Raw genomic sequence first — 22196 nt, forward strand, 5'->3', positions numbered from 1 at the left:
TCCAAATCTGCTGTCTGTGGTTAAGGTTTCCACCACAGCTTCTGAACTCCCCTCTGCTTCCGTCTCTGGCTCATCATTACCCCCCTGAACTGTCCCTGTGGTGGCTTGTGAGCGTGTAATCACTAGCACCCGTTTCACATGTTCAGCCAGGTCATTTCCCACGAGCACGGCTGCTGGCAGAGTCGATGAAATCGCTAGCCGCCAATCTCCCCTCCAGCCTTGAAAGTTGACAGGTACCTCTGCTACTGGCAGAGAGATTACCTGCCCCTCAATCCCTGCCACCTTCATGCTCTCATTTGGGATTATAAACTCCCTAGGGATGATATCTGGATGGCACAGGGTTACCTGGGAACAAGTGTCCCGCAGCCCCCTATACTGACGGTCAAGTATTCCTACGTCCACCCCTGCTGTCTCAAACAACTGAGAATCTGTTTTCACCAGCAAGCAGCGCTTTACCTCCACAAGAGGACCATTTTCCTCAGCCTGATCAGCAGAGGTAGCTGTTCCAGACTGAGTAGTCATGGCAACAGGCTCCCTCAGTGACACTGAGCCTTGCTCTTTCTGGACACAGAACACAGCTTTTGGCTTGGTCCCACTAGAATTCTGAGGCACCATTCCTTTTAGCTGCTTTAATTTCTCACACTCTGAGATTAGATGACCCTTTCCCTGACAGAAATAACACTTTCTGGTGTATTTTGATTCTCTCTCATCTTGTTTTGGTTTTCCCTCCAAAATCTGAGGTCTAAGTTTCATGTCTGAGGGCTTCCCTTCACCATGGGCCCCTCCCCCTTGCTGGCTTTTCCCTGGTCCCTGAGAGTACTTGCTGTAGGTTTCTTTGGGTTTACCCACAGACTTCCCCTCACCCAAGGGCTTTCTTATTTGGGAAATAAAATCTGCGATCTCTGCGGCTGCTGCCACAGATTTCGGTTTCCTTTCCCTCACCTGGAATTTCAATTCCCCATGCAGGACTGAATAGAACTGTTCCAGTGCTATCAAGTCTTTAAGCTGCTCATAGGTCTCTGTTCCCTCCTGCGATAGCCATTTCTCAAGCAGCCTCACCAATTGGGCCCCCACTTGGGTAAAAGTCTGTTCTGGTTTTTTGGTGAGGGACCTGAATCTTTGTCTCAGCTGCTCTGCATTTATCCCATGTCTGGCAAAGACCAGTTTTTTAAACTCTGCAAAATCTTTCATCAGTTCCTCAGGCATCTCGGCATAAACCTCAGCCAGGCTACCACTGATTAAAGACCGCATGATGGTCATCTTCTCAGTTTCCCTCACTGAGAAGTCCACAAACGCTCTTTCCACTAAGGAAAAGAACACCTCAGGACAATCTCCCTTGTGGTACACAGGGAATTTCTTCAGGTCAGCTTTAGACAGTTGGCCTCCCTCAGAATCCCTATTATTATTATTGTTCTGATTCATCAGTTCCAATTTTTTTAATTCAAACGCCATTTTCTCTCTCTGCAATTCCAATTCAATTCTCTGTCTCTCTAATCTTTCTTCCTTTTCCATTCTCTCTATTTCAAATTGCCGCTGTTTCTCTCTTTCCCTTTCCTCCATTTCCCTCACCCTCAGTTCATGCTGTTGGGCTATGAGTATTTTTCTAAGTTCTGGGTTCTGCTCTCCTGTGCTGTCACCTTGCACTGAGCCAAATTCATCCTCAGAACCTTGGTCAATCTGGGGGTCTTTCACTTCACTCATTTCTGCTACTTGGCTTCGAGTCAAGGGCATAACCCCCCCCTCAGAACAGGCTGCTTTAAAAAGTCAAGCCTCAAAATAAAACGACCACTTTTTTCCTTCTTGCCTCAGAACCAGCTCTCCCTAGAGATTGCTGCTGTTCTTCAGCACTAACTTGCAACAGTATCGAGTCAGAGCCTACCCCCCTCTGCTGGGCCTCTCAGCTGGCAAGCTAGATCACTGTTACTACGCAGTTTTTGCCTCAGCTTTTTCCCGCCAAAACTAGGCTGCCTCAGAGCACCTTAATCTAAGTCTCCCCAGTTGGCACGTTCTTCTACTAGCGCACCTCCCCGTGAGGTACACCTAGAAGATTACCTACGCGCCTCAGACTGTCCCTGACTAGACCCCCCTCGCTCTGGGCACACTTGCCAAGGCTTTGCTGGACCACTGGACAACTGGACCAGTCGTATCCCACACGCTGGACACCAATCAATGTGACAAACCCAGACCTACTGGGATCTGTCACACAGTTACACTAAGCTGCCACCAACCATTCCCTCTAATAAGTCACACAGACCAGGGATGGATTTTTAAACAATAAAAAGAATAAGGTTTATTTTAAATGCACACAGGGAAAAATAAACAATCAGGTGAATAAAATAAAGTAACGTGGCTTATTCTCACTCATACAAGCATACAGTTTGGTTCACACAGAACCTTAACTTAAAGCACAGACCCTGAACCCATCAGTTCTGGCTAACCAACAGACACCTGAACCTATCAGGTTGGTACTCTGACACACAGTAGTACCCTGTCTGACACACAGACTCCCACAACAGCTTCTTCTTCCCAGCTGCTGCTTCGTCACAACCCAGTGTCTCTCAGCATCTCCCCTAACTCTCCACACCCGCTTCACATATTTATACAGTACAGCCCCTCCTCCTGATGTCCCGCCTTCCACTCCCCATAGGATGGAACTTTCCCTCCAAACCCATGACAGACAGGTAACATCAGTGCTGTATGTAACAGATGCTATCTGCGATGACCATGTGGTATTTTTGCAGTTTCATTACCTGATGCTAACAGCTGTGAAGTAGATGGATTCAAACTAAGGCATTGTGGTTTTACAGTACAAATAGCAGAGCCCTCTTGAATAAAGAACTCCTAGGTTTAAAGGCCCATTTAGCTCTTAAGCTCATGAACTTTTTAAGGGAAGGGTGCAATATAGCTAATGAGAAGATTATGCTTTAAATCACTTGTACGTTCTATTGGAAAAATAATACAAAAAGTGTTTATTTGCTTTTATCTATGGCCAGAAGCGCCAAGCCCTAGAGTTGGACATGACTGGACAAAATGTCAAGGGGAACCTTTACCTTTACCTTCGGTCAGAAGACATAGCGTTTCTCTTATCAGATTTTTGATTAAACACTTTTATTTCCCAATGAAATTGTTAGGTTATGTAATGAACCAGTTCTATGCCTAACTCGGTATTTTCTAGAATTCTGGGTAGCCCATGAGCCTCTCTTGACTACTCTGTTTCCCTGAAAATAAGACCTAACCTGAAAATAAGCCCTAGTATGATTTTTCAGGACGCTCGTAAGTGCTGAAATGCTGTAAGGAGATCATCACCACCGAACTGTATGAAATCTTTTGTCTCTGCTGGAGGGAAGGTGGAGTACCACAGGACATGAAGGATGCAAACATTGTCACATTGTACAAGAACAAAGGAGACAGGGGTGACTGCAATAACTACTGTGGCATCTCTCTTCTTAGCATTGTAGGGAAGCTGCTTGCCCGTGTTGTTCTGAAGAGGCTCCAGGTGCTTGCAGACAGAGTCTATCCAGAATCACAGTGCGGATTTCGAGCTAATAGATCAACCACTGACATGGTATTCTCCCTCCGACAGCTGCAGGAGAAATGCAGGGAACAAAAACAGCCACTCTTAGTGGCCTTCATAGACCTTACAAAAGCATTTGATCTGGTTAGCAGGGATGGCCTTTTTAAAATACTTCCCAAGATTGGATGTCCACCTCGTCTCCTTAACATCATCAGATCTTTCCATGAGGGAATGAAAGGCACTGTAGTTTTTGACGGCTCAACATCAGACCCCTTTGACATCCGAAGCGGAGTGAAACAGGGCTGCGTCCTCGCACCAACACTTTTTGCTGTCATGCTGAAGCATGCCTTTGGAACTGCAACCGAGGGTGTCTATCTCCGGACTAGATCAGACGGAAAGCTCTTTAATCTCTCTAGATTGAGAGCGAAGACCAAAGTCCAACTGAAATGCATGCGGGACTTCCTCTTCGCAGATGATGCAGCCATCGTTGCCCACTCTGCTGAAGACCTCCAACAACTCATGAATCGTTTCAGCAAGGCCTGCCAAGACTTTGGACTAACAATCAGCCTGAAGAAAACACAAGTCATGGGCCAGGGCGTGGACTCACCTCCTTCCATTACCATCTCTACACAAGAATTGGAGGTTGTTCATGACTTTGTGTACCTTGGATCAACCATCTCTGACACCCTCTCTCTGGATGTCGAGCTGGATAAACGCATTGGCAAAGCAGCCACCATGTTCTCTAGACTCACAAAGAGAGTATGGCTCAATAAGAAGCTGACGACACATACAAAGATCCAGGTCTATAGAGCCTGTGTCCTAAGCACACTCCTGTACTGCAGCGAGTCCTGGACCCTTTGTGCACGGCAGGAGAGGAAGCTGAACACGTTCCATATGCGTTGCCTCCGACGGATTTTTGGCATCACCTGGCAGGACAAAGTCCCAAACAGAGCAGTCCTAGAACGAGCTGGAATTTTCAGCATGAATACATTACTGAAACAGCAACGTCTACGTTGGCTTGGGCACGTCGTGAGAATGGCTGATGGTCGGATTCCAAAGGACCTCCTGTATGGAGAATTAGTGCAGGGAAATCGCCCCAGAGGGAGACCACAGCTGCGATACAAGGACGTCTGCAAGCGAGATCTGAAGGCCTTAGGAATAGACCTCAACAGATGGGAAACCTTGACATCTGAGCGTTCAGCCTGGAGGCAGGCACTGCATCGCGGCCTCTCCCAATTTGAAGCGACCCTTGCCCAGCAGGCCGAGGCAAAGAGGAAATCACAAAAGCAGCAAAACCAGGGAGCTGGACAGGGGACAGATTGGATTTGTCTTCAGTGTGGAAGGGATTGTCACTCTCGAATTGGCCTCCTCAGCCACACTAGACGCTGTTCCAAGTCCTCCATACAGAGCACACTACCATAGTCTTTCGAGACTGAAGGATGCCTAACTCGTAATATAAGCCCTACCCAAAAATAAGCTCCAGTTGAGTTAATCCCCAGCCTCCACCATTGTGCAGCAACCAGAAGATGACATGACTGTATTTGAATAAATGTATATTGTTGCACTTGCAAAAATTAAATATCCCCTGAAAATAAGCCTTAATGTGGGGGGTTTTTTGGAGCAAAAATTAATATAAGACCCTGTCTTATTTTGGGGGAAACATAGTAGTCACAGACATGGCCTCTGCACAGTCCTTGCTTGGGCATTATAAGAGGAAGGCTGCATAGAAAATATGCCAGAGATAACAAGCACACAGAGCAAATTAAATTTAGAATGACAGCTGGCATCCTTTTCCACTAGTGAAGACATAATGGCACTAACTAGAATCAGGAGGGCTTTGTGACACACAGCAAGAAATTTATCTGGGACCTGGCAGCAGTGTGTGCCTGAACATCAAAACCTTGGATTTCTTTCCTGCCTTCTTTTTAAAAAGAAGCATGTTTCTAATCACAAGTGCTGCCTCTCTGTGCTTTAGAGAAAGACCTGCCATGATGATCAGCCGGGGTCATCAAAAGGACTGGAGACGGGACACAGGAAGCTGCCTTCTTACCAGCAGGAACAGTCTTTACCCATCAGGGAGAGTGAGGTGACTGTCTCCAGCTGTTCAGGCAGCAGTATCTCATTCCCTGGGATGTTAGGGGAAAAATTTGAGTCCCGAGTGTGGGTCTCTGTGATGTCACAATAGTGGGGCAGGCAAAGTGTGGGAGGGAGACTGGAACTGATTCTAGGCCAGCTGATTGTGAAAATAGATACAAGAAAATATGAGAATCCAACTAGAATCCAACTAAACCCATCTAACCAGATGATACTGGTATTATTATTTATTTTATTATATATATATATACATATATATATGGGGGTTGTATGGTTTTAATTCCTGCCAACCTAGCAGTTTGAAAGCATGTAAAAATACAAGTAGGTACCACCACAATCGGAAGGTAACAGCATTCTGTGTCTAGTCGCGCTAGCCATGTGACCACGGAAACTGTCTTCAGACAAACACTGGCTCTATGGCTTGGAAACGGGGATGAGCACCGTCCCCTAGAGTCGGACACGACTGGACTAAATGTCAAGGGGAACCTTTACCTTTACCTATAGTTTTAATTGTTGTGAGCTGCTTTGGGGAGCTCTTGTGGGGAGGAGGGCAGCATCTAAATAAATAAGACAAATACATTCTGTAGAACAGGACCAAGAAAAAAACAACCCAGCAGCTGGTCGTCATTCTTGCTAGGGAGTACATCCCATGCTAACTCACAGCATATGAGAGATTTGGGGGAAAGATTTTCCATGCCATGCACGACTGCTGGGGCTACTGAAAGGTTCAGTACTACATCATGCAAAGGTTGTGTCACCTGAAGCTCTGTGACTTTGCTGCCAGAGTTTATGCAACAGGAAGGCTCCTAAGTTCTGGTGCTGGTGCTCTACTCCTAGCCTGGCTCCCAATAGCAGGATGGGCCCTAATGCTGGAAGGCAGCAGTGTCCTGAGATTCTAGCTAGGCAGAGATACCCAAGGTGACACATACTGGGAGATGGCAATGGCAGTCCTTTAGCTGTTCCTCAACCTTTCCTCCCCTTTGCAAGATAGAGCTGTGTGTGCCATTGGCCTAATCCTCAAACTGACCTATCACCCTCAGGTATGAGGAAGGATGCTGTATCATGACCAGAAATCAGGCCTTTAAACTGGGGGAATGGATGCCATCCTGTCTTTTGTCTTGGGCAGAAAAATGTTTTTTCAGTGGCCTTATAGATATGTACTTATAGCAGTGGCATTCCAGTACGTATTTCAGGAATAGTTTTCTCCCCCTAAGCATTTGGTCTTACTTCTGTTCCTAAGCTACAACCCCTCCCAAAATGAATTGCTGGTACACATGAGCATGGGAAACATGCAGGGTCAACCCAGGTAGAGTGAGATAGTTGCCTTAGCATGTGATTTTAAATGTCACAAAGGGGAAAGCAAATGGCTATTCATTTATGTTGTTCTTGTGGACGTTTTCACTGCCTGGGAACAAGAGGGGCACTTTGGTGAAAAATAACTTGGAAGTCATTCAGTATGCAGGTGGCCCCTCACAGGGAGCAGCAGGAGAAAGAAAAGGAGGAACTAAATTTGCTTATACTGATTTATCAAACCACATTTAGAAATATTTAGGGGTATTTGTTCCTTTGCCTCAGGCCAGCTTCAAAAGCTGAGGTTTCAATATTTGGCCATCTCACGAGAAGAGAAGACTCCCTGGAAAAGACCCTGTTGTTGGGAAAGTGTGAAGGCAAGAGGAGATGGGGACGACAGAGGACGAGATGGCTGGACAGTGTCATTGAAGCGACCAACATGAATTTGACCCAACTCCGGGAGGCCGTGGAAGACAGGAGGGCCTGGCGTCCTCTGGTCCATGGGGTCATGAAGAGTCAGACACGACTAAACAACAACAAGCTTCAAATGTCTTAGGCCAGTCCCAGATGCCAGAGCCAAAACTGCAGCTTTTGGTGTACCAAGGATGTGTTCTACAACGGAGCTACGGAGCCCCCAGAAGGAGTGAGGCAGCCCTTCCCTTCGCTGCAGGCCTCCATTATTGGTTTTACCCCTTCCTTCTCATCCAGGGTGTGCTTTTGCCCTTGCCATATCATGGTGCTCCTCAGGCTAGCACTGTAGCCAGAACTCTTCCCAGATGGGGCATCACAGGATATTGGGGGGGGGGAGGAGGAGATAAGAGCTTTGCTTAGAAAACAGGTTCTCAAATTTTGGGCCCTGGAATTTCTTGGGCTGTGACTCCAAGAGACCCTGATCATTGGCTCTACTCGTTAGGACTTTTGGTTGTTGTTGTCCAAGAGTATTTGGGAACCACTCAAAGGGAGAGGGAAAGAGAAGCAGATGGGCAAAATTACAGATGAGAATGCAGGAAAGAGAGTCAAGACAAATAGCCGTTGCAACACTTCCTTATGGAAGATCAGGCTACTCAGTTTCCACCTTGAGGATAATAAGTCCCCATAGTAGGTATGTGTAGCCTTCCAAATAGTGTTGAACTGCAGCTCCCATAGTTCTTCACAATTGGCTGTGCTGGCTAAGGCTGATGGGAGTTGCAGTCCAACAATATCTGGAAAGTCATATAGTCCCCAATTCTGCCCCATGTAGCGCTTTCTTTCTCCTCACAGGAATGAATGTTTAGTAGTGTACCTATGTGAGAGAAACAAAGGAGTCCATATGTAAACAGTACTAGATGGGGGCTTCAGGAAATTAGTCTCCAGATCTCAAGTCAACCCCATTATGGGTCATTCTGTACCATGAGAGAATGTTGATGACTACCTTTTTATAGACTGACTGACCCTCTGGATAAGTGGCTTTCTGCATATCTGACTATCATTTTCTCACAAGCGTATTCTGTTGGGAGGAATGTCTTTCTCAACTTTAGGTACAAAAATCCAATGTGAATGTTAACACCAGAACTGAATGAGGAAAATTCAACTTGTATATGCATGCTAGCTCACTGAACTGGGGGAGTTTATTGCTGCAACAATGGCAGGTCTTCTTTTCCCCCCTCCTTATCTGGCACGTGGTGGGGATATGGGGACGTGGTGGCGCTGTGGGCTAAACCGCAGAAGCCTGTGCTGCAGGGGCAGTCGTAAGTTCGAATCCACGCGACGGAATGAGCACCTGTCGCCTGTCCCAGCTCCCGCCAACCTAGCGGTTCGAAAGCATGCAAATGCGAGTAGATAAATAGGTACCATCTCGGTGGGAAGGTAAACAGCGTTCCGTGTCTAAATCACACTGGCCATGTGACCACGGAAAGATTGTCTTCGGACAAACGCTGGCTCTATGGCTTGAAGAGCGGGATGAGCGCCGCCCCCTAGAGTCGGACACAACTGGACAAAAAAAATTGTCAAGGGGAACCTTTACCTTTACCTTTACCTTATCTGGCATTGTGAGCTAAGGACAAATCTCTGACATGGGCTGCCTCAGCAGCTGGAGTGGCGCACAGCATTCAGGGAACTGGAGATATTGAACAAATGCTGCACACCCATTAGACATAATGCAAGAGTGAGGAAACGTTGATTGACCAGCCCAGCATAACTACGTAATAGTGTGTCTAACTCTGAAGTGTAGATTCTAGACCATGCGATTCTAGATTCTACGGTACATAAACTGGAGTCCATATGCCACATGTGGCCCTGGTGTTTCATATGGGCCCCCCTTCCCCCAGGATGCTGAAGCCCACCCCCTGCCGAGGCTTAAAAACATTATTCTTCACATTATGACATGAAAACACCCTCTTCACGGACACTCCATTTCATTCCATATCAAGATTTCTCCTCCTACACAATACCTTCAATATTCAATCGCCCTTCGTCTGCATTGGGCTCCTCCCCGCTTTGTCATTTTGCTTCTTCCTCCCAACCCACTCCGCACATTTTTGTACTTCCTTGGATACATTGGAAACACAATAGATGGACATTGAAAGTCTCTGTATGCTGAATGTTCTCTTCTGAGGCTCCTCTTCTGGGCAGTCAGCACATGTATGCTGACTGGCTGCTTATTTGCCAATCTCTTCGCAACTCTTATTTAATGCATAACCTCATTTCAATGTCATGAAGCAAGTAACCTCTGGATACATTATATAATAAAAGCACAATTTGAAAATGGTTCAGATGCAGATTTGAAATAGGCAGCAGGGCACACATTCCATCAGCAAATTTAAAAAGTGACGGGAAGAAGCACTTAAGTAGGTCCTTAAATCAACTGTAGCCTTTCCTCAAATAGACTGTTTGTGAAATAATATTTAGGGTAAATTGGTTGGGATTTAGCCTGGGAGAAGACATTTCATTTCCATACGTTTTTCTTTGTGACTTAAAATTTTGTGTAGAGTAAGCCAGCCTACTCCAAACTGTGCTTCCCATATGGGTTCAACTACAAATCTTATAATCCTCCAACCAGCTGTTATGGGAGTTGTAGATTACCATTTCAGGAAGACTGTGGTGGAAAATGGGATGATTTACACCATTCTTGGACCTTCGCCCAGAAGAATACCTAGATAGAGGTTTTTCTATGACCTACAGCAATATGCCTGTTGAATAATCAAGCAATGAGAAATCCAAAGGTGTTCGTGGCTAAACAAACAGGCCCATTTGCTTGTCTGTTAGGCTGATGCTTGTGATCCTCACTTATCCAAATAGTAGGCTGGACTCTTTGGATCAGCAAAGATGATCAGTGCAGATGGTACAGTCCAAACCAGGAAACACAGCACAAAAGGGCAGAAGCTCATTGGTAGAGAACCTGCTTTAGCTGCAGAAGGTCCAAGCTTCTGTCCTTGGCAGTTCCAAGCAGAGAAGGAAAGAATCCTGCCTGAAACCCTGGAGATTTATGGCTGCCAGTCAGAGTTGACAATACTGGGCTGGGTGCACCCATGATCTGAGTCAGAGAAGACAGCTTTGTTTGTCAGCCTCACCACTTGTGATGCTCTTCTATTGGTATTGTAGTCCTCCTCTTATCACTCCCATATTCCCCTAAAGAGGCCAATCCAGGGACAAATTTGGGAGGGGGCATACTGGACTCCTTGTAACCCAGAGCTTGGAAGTTACATGTGATGAGTAATGAAAATGTAGTTGACCATGGCCTGAGCAAGGGGTATGTGTGTAATGCCTTATCCCATAATCCCAGGTTCAGATTCTAATTTATACTTGTTATTTAAGGGCAGAAAACTGGCCTGAAAACCTCAACCATGTGAATTCCTGCGGTCTACAATTTGAAGGGGCAATGTGGTCTCTTGTGACCCATTGTGGCTGTGCAGTAGAACACTTCACAAGCCGATGAGGGCAAGTAGAGCCCCCCCCCCCAGGAGGAGGAGATGAATTTTCAACATCAGCTGCAGCAAAAGGTTGGTGTGTACGCCTATTCTGCTGTACAGGGTTCTTACACCGTGAGACCCTTTCTAAGGCCTTACCAATGATAAATTAAACACATCACAGCATCATGAAACACATCATAGCTAACCAGATGTGTGATCAAAATACAATTTCTTGCAATGTTTTTGCATGAAAGACATCTCAGTTTACCAGTAATCCAATCAACATAAAATTTCTTGCAATTTTACACATAAAAATAGACTGGTAAGGTCATGTCCACAAAAAACAAAAAATAAAACTTGGCAGAAAAACATGTCTATTTTTAACCAAACCTTTGGAAGCCCCCAGTGAGTTGTCAAACAAATTTTCTTTCCGAGGGAGAAACTTCCGCAGAGGAGGGAATTTAGGACTGCACTAAAATAATAATAATAATAATAATAATAATAATAATAATAATAATAATAATAATAATAATAATAATAATAATAATAATAATAATAATAATAATAATAATAATAATGATGATGATGATGATGATGATGATGATGATGATGATGATGATCATCATCATCATCATCATCATCATCATCATCCCTGAGGGTAGCTGCTCTCTGGACACAGCTGTGCTTTCCTTTCCCTTCAGTAACGGGTGAGCTCATGCACTGCAGGGAAATCCCTCAAACTAGTCATGTGTTCTAAACAAATGCCTACACATGCTTTCAAGACCCATCTCCAGGCCGAGGGGCTTCCACAGAAATTCTATTCTCTCTCATAATCTTCTTCTGTAGGAACATAAAAAAAGCCCAGTTTAATGGCCAATTCATGCACCACTAGATTGAGAAAGAATACAAGGGGATACAGAAGTGGATGCTTGTAATATAACACGTACCCCAAAAATAAGCCCCAGTTAAGTGAAACCCCGCCCTCCACCACTGTGCAGCAACCAAAAGATGACATGACTGCATTCTAATAAATGTAGATGGTTGTACATGACAAAAATAAAACATCCCCTGAAAATAAGCCCTAATGCGTTTTTTTGGAGCAAACATTAATATAAGACCCTCTCTTATTTTCGGGGAAACGGTACAATCCTGTTGTTGTTGATGTAGTTGTGTTACTACACTTTCTATAGAAAAGAAACAGATGTGGCAATTCTCTAGTGGCTTAAGTGCTTAGAACTTGTCTGAACTGTGGTGTTGTTTGGTCATTGTGGGATTGATCTACATCATTATTATAATTTTTGTTGCAGATTTAAACAGATCATCCTGGTATTTGGGTCCACCAAGTGGGGGAATATTTGCTGGATGTACCGGGAAGCACAGAGCTGCCTGAGTTAACTCCTGTTCACAAATACTGTATGTGTAGTTTGTCCCTGATCTCATTCGCAACACATTACTCTCCCACTTCACTCTCTTCTCCTTTGCTCCTTGAGGCATGGAGGGGTGGAGATTGACCAACAGAAAAATGCCCACAAAGTTCATCAAATGTCACCACCAACAAAGTCCATGGATCAGCATAGAACACGGTACTAGGGTTCACATGAGCCGATCCTGCCCTGAAGGAAAGCAGAACACAAATGCACCACCTGCAAGTGGTGGTGCAAAACAAAACAAAAGCTTCCAATTGTGGATCTTGCATCTGGTCAGTTTGCCTTGAAAGAATCCAAAACGTTCTATGCAGAGATAGCTCCAGGCTTCAGGGAGTGTTTCCTTTGACGGCCTTTGGTGGCCCTGTGAAGCCACAGTAACAGCACTCCAAGCAATGCTGTATTGTGGGATCTGGCTGCATTCTGAACTTCCAGTGATGTCCCAGAGAGAAGACAGCTGTGGCTGTGGCTCCTTGGAGTTCCAGGACAGAGGGGGGAAAAAGAATTGGGAAGGGCAAGGGCAAGAACCAACTGTGGGTTGTGGTAGCTACTCAAGAAGACCAGGTGCTGATGCCAGCTCTAGTCCTATTTTTACCATCCTTGGAATTTTGAATATGTTGCATCAGCTCCATCAGAAGCCAAAATTAAATAACAAGGTTTTTTTTAAAGGAGAGAAAAGAGTGGCCACAGAATCATAGGTTGGAAAAAATGCTGAGTTCCTTTTTCTGTGCTGAATTCTGACTTCTTTTTTAAAAAACTAGCCAGCTGTTTCTAATCTCATCTAAAACTGTAATGATCTCTGCTGCACCAGAGGAAAGAACTGACATGAACACAGGTATTCTGTATCAAAGCAATATATAAAAAGCATCCTTCCTGTACCCATTTTACCCCATTAACTCCATCTCCTCGTGGTGATAAATTTACCACTGCCAGCAAACCATCTCCATTTCATCTAACACAGAATGGATCATTCACAGCTTGGAATGCTGATTAAAATTTAATTCTTTAATGTAGACAGTGAAATTAATTTGCTGTTAATACTAGGAAAGGTGGATTCTAATTCATTGTGCCATCATTCATTACTTTGCCAACTGAATTGTTCTAAAAAAAATATTGGATTTATAGAGAATGCCATATTTCTCACTGTTGACCTCCTACTGTCACTTTCCATTTCTGACTCCTTAATACCTTCCCTTCCCCAGACTGACAGTTTTCAGATGTGCTGAGCTACATATCTTACAATTTAATGACAGGAATCAAGGGATTTGCAGTGCAACGTGTCCAAGAACTGCCAGACAGAGAAGGTCGTCCTAAAACATGGGCCCTAAAAATTAAGTTTGGTCACTGATCTATGTCTCTTTTTCCCACATGTATGACCTCCACTCACTCTTTAAACTTCATGGATTGTTTGTATGAGCTAGAAAAGATGCATAACAAACAATGTGTTCATTCTGGTTAAAAGACACTGATCCACTTCAGTACTGAAGTGCAGCAATAAAGGCTATAAATACTGGTTGGTGGATCAAGAACATTCTTCTTCACTATGTAATAATTTCATCTTTCTCCAAGAGTGATTAACAAAGCACAAAGGAGGAAATGCCATATCTCCACCCACCATCTCCCGTTGCTTGATGTCAGAGGTTACAAATTAACATGCATGCCGTGAACACGAATGGCGATGTTTTCTTATGAAGGTATAATGGTGTTTTTAAATGGCTATTTTCAGTATCTTTTTCTTCACAAGGACATCCAGATGCAAACTGAAAACAAAAGGTTTATTAGAAAATTTTATACATAACAAAGAAGGTAATCTGCTTGATAATATTCAAACCATTAAAAGCACTAGGGTATTCTCAATGTACACCTTCTTTATGCTGAAATGAGAAAAATGCTGTATCAGCATTTCTAATTTGCCACTTTTCCAACACAACACAAGGCCTTCCAATCTTTCAAGCCCCCTTCAGCAACCAGCCTGCAACGTCTTTTTCCATGTTAAGCAATATTATCTATTTTCCAGTAGAAATCTGTTGATTTTTTAAATATATAGGTGCGACTCAAGAGTGTTAGTCATCGGGGCTCAAAAACATAAATTTACATGATCTCAATAACTGGACTGGGCACCCTCACCTTTTTTTTAGCTTGGCAATGCCTGATTTCTTATAATTATCCAGAAAGAATTATTATGAGAAATCAGGTCAATTTTCTCATTTGCAAACACACTGCCTCATTTTCTGCTGAATAGTTCTGCCTGCTCAAGGGGGATTATGTCACCAGTCGTAGCAGAGTGCTGTGGATTTAAGAATTCCCTTTTCGATTCCAGGATGCGTGGAACTTGTGCTCAATGATACAAAATTACATACATCTGATTTTTTTTTAACAGAACTCTTTAATTAGCAGCAATCCTCCTCTACTGGGAGTGCATCCCTGTTGCACAGATACACATTATACCAGCTACTCTGTAACACATGGTAATGTTTTACTGGTTGTATGTGTCTGCAAACACCCAGAAGCCTTTAACACACACTGCTACATCCGTTCCTCCAGTTTCCCACATGCCAGTGGAAAGGGCGGTTTCAGCAAAATGGTGGAAGGTGAAAGAACTCTGAGCAGAATCACTTCACTCAACCAACAGGCCAAATAAAGGCCCTTCACTTGGCTGACTTTGGTGATCACACAGCATGTGCATTTTGGGACTAAGAAAAATACAAACATGTGTGAAGATGTACAATGGCTGCTGTGAAAGAAATACAGATGGCTTCTTTGGAGAAGAAGAGCATGAAGTGACCACATCAAAATAAACGGAATTCCTCTGACTTGGGCCCTTGAAAAACAGTGGTGTTAAAAACGGGAATAGGCTGTTCGCTGCTGAGGTTGGGGCTGCTGGGGTTGCTGGGGTGGCTGCTGTCCTTGCTGCTGCTGGAGCCTAATTTGCTGCGAATAAGGATCCTCAAGAGACTTAATCAACAGAGTAGTTTTTGGACCGGTCTTCCATATAATACCATTGAGATCTCTAACAGAAGACTCCACTGTGATGCTATGGGTGCCAACAATGATGAAGTTCAAAAGGAACTGTGTGCTGAAGTAGTCATTGTGAGGCTCGACCATCTGCTCCATCTCATTTGTCAGGCTGTCAGTAGGCATCTGAGAAAAAACAACAACAACAACAAGACTCAGGAAGACATTTTATGCTGTGCCACTTAAGGAGAACTCAGTTCTGCCACGCAGAACAAACAAAGGGTGGCTTCTTTGACTTATAGAGGTGGGGCAAGCACACTGATGCCCTATACTTTCATTTAGCTGCTACATTTTAGCAGGTCTATGCAAAAACACAACACTCTTTCTTGAATTATTACCAGTTGCTCAGCTGTTCATGTAAAAAGCTCAAGGCTTGGAAACCTCTAACTGGTCATCCAGAAGATCAGCATTCTCTGACTTGGATAGATTTGTTTCCGGCTGCCAAACAGCTGTGAGTTCTTTGCCAACTGCAATGCTAAGACAGTTCACTGGGCTGCCAAGATAGCAAGTGACGAGAAGGATTATCTGTTCCAGACAACCTTTACCTCTAAGATGCATACATTCTCCTAAGTAAATAATAATACCCGGATGGGAAAATTTACCATGGAGACACAGTCTTCATATAGACCAGCTCTTATTCAAGGGTTTCATCTTCAACAGAATCAAAGTTATCACAAAAGTATAACAGGACAACCCGTCTGTCCCCCCGTCGAGTATCGAGTACTCAGAAGCAATTTACCGGTCCCTTCTTCTGATGCTGCTCAAGGTCTACACTCTCATTAAAACAGACATATGGAAACAGAAGGATAAAATTCTTGCTGACCAAAAAGGAACAGGGCCGGTCTGAGCTTCATGGCTGTCAAGAAACAGCTGTTCGCAGCTTGCAGCTCTTCATATTTCTTACCTTGTAGTCTTGTACAGATTTGCTTTGCAGTGTTGAAGATACATTTAGACAGATGGACTGAATTTTGCGAAAGAGGCCTGGTTTGGAGCCATGCTGAACCACTCCTTCTACCTTCAAGGCCAGCTGCTGGTTATTCTGAACTACAATGGGCTCAGCAGGATTACGCGGTGATGGTGACAGAGCAAGCTGAAACAGACAAAGAATGATCGTTACTGAAGAATGTTTCTACTTTATGAAAAATAGCACATTTCATTGAAGGTAAGAGATGCTAACTCAACAACAAAAACTCATTGGAGAGAACATTACAGATACATATGTATATACATCCCATAACATATTTCCAATAGAACCTGTAAGAGGACTAAAGAATATTCTCATTATCTTTCTCTTCCCAAAGTGGTCCATAAACAGGGTGGATCTTATTTAAATCACGATATACTGTAAATGCAAAAAAATTGATGTTTTTTGATGATTTAAATTTTTTAAAAAATTTGAACAATTTAAATCAATTTGATTTTTTAAATCATTGGTTCTTATCCACCCTGTCCATAAAAGATATAAGAGGTGCTACTGAACTGTCAATTTCTTTTAACACAGCTAATGAAATGGTTGCATGAAACTACCTATGTTTCTCTTCTGTGACTTCAGTGCTTCTGCCTCTTACACTAGTTGTTCTGATAATATGGAAGTTGTTGTACAGACAGCCCAACAACATATGCACACTTACTTCCCAACCTGTTACTATAACCTGCCTGGCTGCTATGAACATAATAAACATTAGTATTTTCTCATAGGAAAACGTTTCCATTCTGACCTCCAAATAGTGATAGTGGTATTCATTTTAGTGTACCAGAGATACATTATTTCATTATCTTAATGAATTTTTGAAGAAATTTCTTCTAGAATATCCTCCCTGCTCTACAGGTCCACCTCATAAATTTCCAGGTTAGCTAAATCCTCCCTTGCATTTCACAGATAGAGTACAACAGATACAACTTTTGTGGTTAAAAGTGAACTGTCCTTACATAATTTCAAGGGGCATGCATTTGTAAGGAAAAAGCAAAATTATAGAAGCAAGTACCTCTCAACTGAAATGGGAAACAAAATGAAAAAGGAGGAATGAGTAAGTTCCATTAGAATGCTCAAAATAAAGGACATTAGTTATGTGATATATGATTTGCTGTAGCACATTGTAGAAAAGAAAGAAAGAACAAAAGGGGGGGGGGAAACAGCCTCCAACTAGCAAAAATGTTAAATGCATTTTCTTTAAAACAGAATGTATCCAACTCCTCTGTTTTACATAACTCTATCATCTGTAATTAAGATTATCCCATCAGTGGCTCATATTAGAGCAAGTCAAACAATTCAGAATAATCAAGTAGCAAAGCCACTTTAGGCAGCAATGTGCGTAAGGCAGGGGAAGGGGTGTTCAAATGCCACTCATTGCTTAAAAACTGAACCAAACCAGACCTTCTTCTGTATATACAGAATGAGGATGTGAAGCAGAGAAGTTCAAACTAGTCTTCTTTGTGATAAGTCTATTTTGTCAACAGGGAATCTTTATGTTAGATAGAGAAGAATTGAAGATCTCTTCCTAGCTGTACTCTGAAATGGCACTTTATGGAATGCACATAGGCAGCTATTATGGATACTCACTTAATATCTTTCCCCCCAAACAAGGACAGAGTTCAGACGTCACCATAAGGGTGCTAATGTCAGAGCTGCCAATAGTGCATATGTAAAAGTATGCTGAGGATGTTACGATTAGTTCTCTATGCTTATCTCCTCAAGCATTCAATAGAGGGGTGGTTAGAACTATCCCTTCACAGAGTCTTAGCTGAAGCATGAATGCCAAGCGCCTTCTAAACATTTTAAACCTGAATTTCATTTTTTTTATGTTTGCCTTCCTTTTCCCTAAAATAAACTTGGAAATTTTGAAAATAAGAAAAATGTTGAGTCTTCCTTGAAGGAAGACTTGAGTTTCAGCGATGATTAGTTAATATCCAGCAGGTATCATTCTTACAGAATTATTACTCCTTCCCTTCTGGACGTAACAGCTAACCATAGCCTTAGTGCCTTTTATAACCTTCACCTACTCTCTATTTTTTATAGCCCTTGTTCCTTGCCAACCTTTTCATCATCAGAAGAAATGAATGTTGGAAGCAAAATTATACTAATATATTCAGATTAATGCTGGCATAAAGCAAGAATGAGATCTTGGTTTCTCTACTACAGAACATAAGGGTTGAAAAGGGTTACCACAGAACACTTATAGATTGTACAGTATGCTACCAGTGTCATCTTCAGGCATGAAACAAGGAAGAGCTGATTATACATTGTGGCATTTTCCGTATCATTTGTAAAACTGAGGCAACTTTTACAGCAGCACTGTGACAGATGCCTGTGTGTGGTTTTATCCCATAATACTGCTGCAACATTTAAAGGTCCAGAACCAAATACATACTCAATCACATGGGTCTTCTCACTTAGTTGGAACCAGGAACAATGCCAGGTTGTATGTGTGCTATGTGACTAGCTATCTCTCACCACACTCTTGGCCATTATATGTTACAGCATCATCTTGGACTGAAACCACAGAAGAGGGTTTTTCCAGTGCTATATTTCTGTAAAAAGGGCACCTTGATGATCCTAAAAAGAGGAAAGCCTTATACACTGGGACTTTCCTGTAACATTCTACAATCTTTCAGGAAAGCAAGCCCTCTTGTTAAGAACCCTCACCGTTTGACTTCAACAATCATTAAGTATACATACTACAAGCAACTTCAAACATATATTAACTCAACTACTGTTGACAAAGTCAACTGATTACATGAAAGAGGCCTGAAGTGTGGTGTGTCTGTTCTAAAGAGGAATATTAGCACAGCCAGCTCCAATCTTGTGCCCTCGAGATGTGTTGCTCAATCCTCCAAACACACAATCTTTGATGAAATTCTAAGATGGCACTAGAAAGCTTGGATCAGTGACACAGCATGCGTGCACACACAGCTTCCAGAACCACTACAAAATGTGATGCAAACATTTTATATATCTGCAAGGTTGAGCAAAGAAGAGATACTGCGTTTTTCTGTGTTATATGCTATATATACAGAGTCCAGTGATGCAAATCCACACATTATACTTTGTTTAACTAAGCAAACATATTGGCTGGAATACTGCTCAATTTTGCCACAAGGCTTTCCACAATTAAAGGGATTTCACTGCAGCCTCAGAACCTTTGGGGAGCGGGAGGAGGTTGGATATTTCCCCCCCCCCAAAAAAATCATCATGGCTGATGGCATCAGCAGCCTTAAGTAGTACAGTGGTGCCTCGCTTAACGTTTGCTTCGTTTAACGTTTTTTTCGCTTAACGTTTATTTTTTCAGAGGCAGATTGTGCTTCGTATAACGTTTTTCCCTATGGGCGATTTTCGCATAGCGTTTTTGGGACCATGCTTCGCTTAACGTTTTTGGTTTTAGGTCCCCTGCTTCGCTTAACGTTTTTTTTGTTTTCAATTTAAAAAGTGTCTTAGAAGGGTCCAAAACGGTTCTAAATGCTTGGATTCGTTAGAGGACCCCTTAAGTCATGTGCAAACCTGATTTGGCTTTGATCTGACGTTTCGTTAATTTTTTGTGAATTTTTGTTTTTTGGCCCATAGGAACCAATGGACCTGTCAAAATCTGACAGCTCCATGCTTTCCTATGGGGGAGAAAACAATTTACAAAAAATTAACGAAAGTTCAGATCAAAGCCAAATCAGGTTTGCACACAACTTAGGGGGTCCTCTAACGGACCCAAGAATTTAGAACAGTTGCTGAGGCACTCCACGTGTCGATAGGGGCCAGGGATGGAATTGGGATTTTGCTGGGCTACCGTGCTCCCTGCGGCCCAGCCACTTCCCTTCCGGAGCTGGCTGACTTTGTCTCCGCGGCATTGTTGGGATCCCCGAGGCTTCTGGTCTTGGGCGATTTCAATGTGCATGCGGAGGCAGAGGTTACTGGGCCAGCTCTTGAGTTCTTGGAAACCATGGCTTCCTTGAACATGTCCCAACATGTCAACGGCCCCACCCACGTGGGTGGCCATACGCTAGACCTGGTTTTTTCCTCCAATTGGGGCGAGAGTGGTCTGATGGTGACGGACCTTGTGTCTATCCCCTTGTCATGGTCAGATCACCACCTGATAAAATCTAACCTCACAGTGGCTCTCTCCCCCCGCAGGGAGCAGGGGCCTATTTCTATGGTCCGCCCTCGAAGACTACTGGATCCGATCGGTTTCCAGGAGGCCATGAGAGGGATTACGGCTGACCTGGCTAGCGCTCCTGTTGACGTCCTGGTGGACAGCTGGTCCATCGCTGCCACCCGGGCAGTCGACACGATCGCGCCCAAACGCCCTCTCCGGCGCAGAACTCGTCCGGCGCCCTGGTTCAACCTGGAGCTCCGGGCGATGAAGCGAATTAGGAGAAGGCTAGAGCGTAGATGGAGGAAGAACCCGACGGACAACAACTGGATAGCTGTCAAGGTCGCAACTAACCTTTACCTGAATAAGGTGAAGGCTGCATGTAGATCATTCTTCGCTAACCGGATAAGCGAAGCGTCCAACCAGCAGGCGGAGCTTTTCCGTATAGTGCGCGACCTATCCGGAGTTGGTCCGGGTGATGGGCCTCCCCCTAGTTTTTCACCTGACCAATTTGCGGCATTTTTTAAATCTAAAGTGGAGGCCATCCGCCGGGAGCTCTCTCCTTTTTTAAATGCAGTGAATCGAGCTGAGATGTCCAGCGCTCCGTCTTGCCCGGTTATTTTCGACTCTTTCCAGCCAGTAACGCCTGATTCTGTGGCCAGGGTGCTTGACCGCTGTCGGGCCACCACCTCCTCCTTGGACCCTTGCCCGGCCTGGCTAATCAAAGCAGCCAGGCCGAAAACAACTGAATGGGCCACAGCAATAATAAATGGGTCTTTCCTTGAGGGCAGATTCCCATCTGCCCTCAAGGAGACACTCATTAGGCCCATACGAAAGAAATCTAGTTTGGCGGCGGACGAAATTGGCAATTACAGGCCCGTCGCCAATATTTCTTTCATGAGCAAAGTGGTGGAGAGGGTGGTGGCAGACCAGCTTCAGGCACTCCTGGATGAAACAGATGCCCTGGATCCATTCCAGTCGGGCTTCAGGCCGCGCCACGGGACAGAGACGGCATTGGTCGCCCTGTATGATGACCTTCTGAGGGAGGCCGACAGGGGCAAAACGTCTCTGCTGGTCCTCCTCGATATTTCGGCGGCCTTTGATACCGTCGACCACGGTATCCTCCTGGGGAGGCTCTCCGAGTTGGGAATCGGTGGCCTGGCGTTAGCCTGGCTCCGTTCCTTCTTGGAGGACCGTCCCCAGAGAGTTCAGCTTGGGGAGAGTGTCTCGGCCCCGTGGAACTCCAACTGTGGGGTTCCACAGGGGTCGATTATCTCCCCAATGCTATTTAACATCTATATGAGGCCACTAGCGGGGGTCATCAGGGGGTGTGGAGCGCTGTGTCATCAGTATGCTGATGACACCCAGCTCTACATCTCCTTTTTACCAACAGCAGGTGATGCCGTCCTGTCCCTTCAACGCTGCCTGGGGACTGTACTGGAATGGATGCAGGAAAATGGCCTGCGGCTGAACCCGGACAAGACGGAAGTCCTGAGGGTGGGCCCCCCCCGTGGTTGGTGGCTTGGTTGGCTCTCTCTCGTTTGGGGGGGCCACCCTGGCTCCGGTGAGTGGGGTCCGCAGCTTGGGCATACATTTGGACCCGACGCTCACCATGGAAACACAGGTGGCGTCGGTTGTCCGCTCCGCCTTTTTCCACCTTTGGCGGATTGCCCGGCTGCGGCCCTATCTTGACTCGGGGGCGCTCACCACCTTAGTACACGCGCTCGTAATCTCAAGATTAGATCACTGCAACGCGCTCTACGTGGGGCTACCTTTGAGGCTGATACGGAAACTCCAGATGGTGCAGAATGCAGCAGCCAGACTCCTTACCGGAGGGAGAAAATTCCATCACATTTCTCCTACCCTGGCTAGACTGCATTGGCTGCCCATTCGTTTC

General features: G+C 44.5%; 1 protein-coding gene across 2 annotated transcripts in view; it reads right to left on the reverse strand.

Annotated features, from left to right (window-relative positions):
• Window positions 1-13965: 13965 nt before the first annotated feature.
• The window catches only part of INTS7 (integrator complex subunit 7), a 62353-nt gene continuing 54122 nt past the window's right edge, over window positions 13966-22196 (reverse strand). For both annotated transcript variants that reach the window (XM_078382944.1, XM_020794634.3), the window contains 2 exons: window positions 16129-16314; window positions 13966-15350 (listed from right to left, as the gene is read on the reverse strand). In XM_078382944.1, the coding sequence (XP_078239070.1) occupies window positions 15048-15350; window positions 16129-16314 (489 nt within the window). In that variant the 3' untranslated portion in view covers window positions 13966-15047. The remainder of the gene's footprint in view (window positions 15351-16128; window positions 16315-22196) is intronic.

The sequence above is a fragment of the Pogona vitticeps genome, chromosome 1 (assembly GCF_051106095.1).
Source record: "Pogona vitticeps strain Pit_001003342236 chromosome 1, PviZW2.1, whole genome shotgun sequence".
Taxonomy (NCBI): Eukaryota; Metazoa; Chordata; class Lepidosauria; order Squamata; family Agamidae; genus Pogona; species Pogona vitticeps.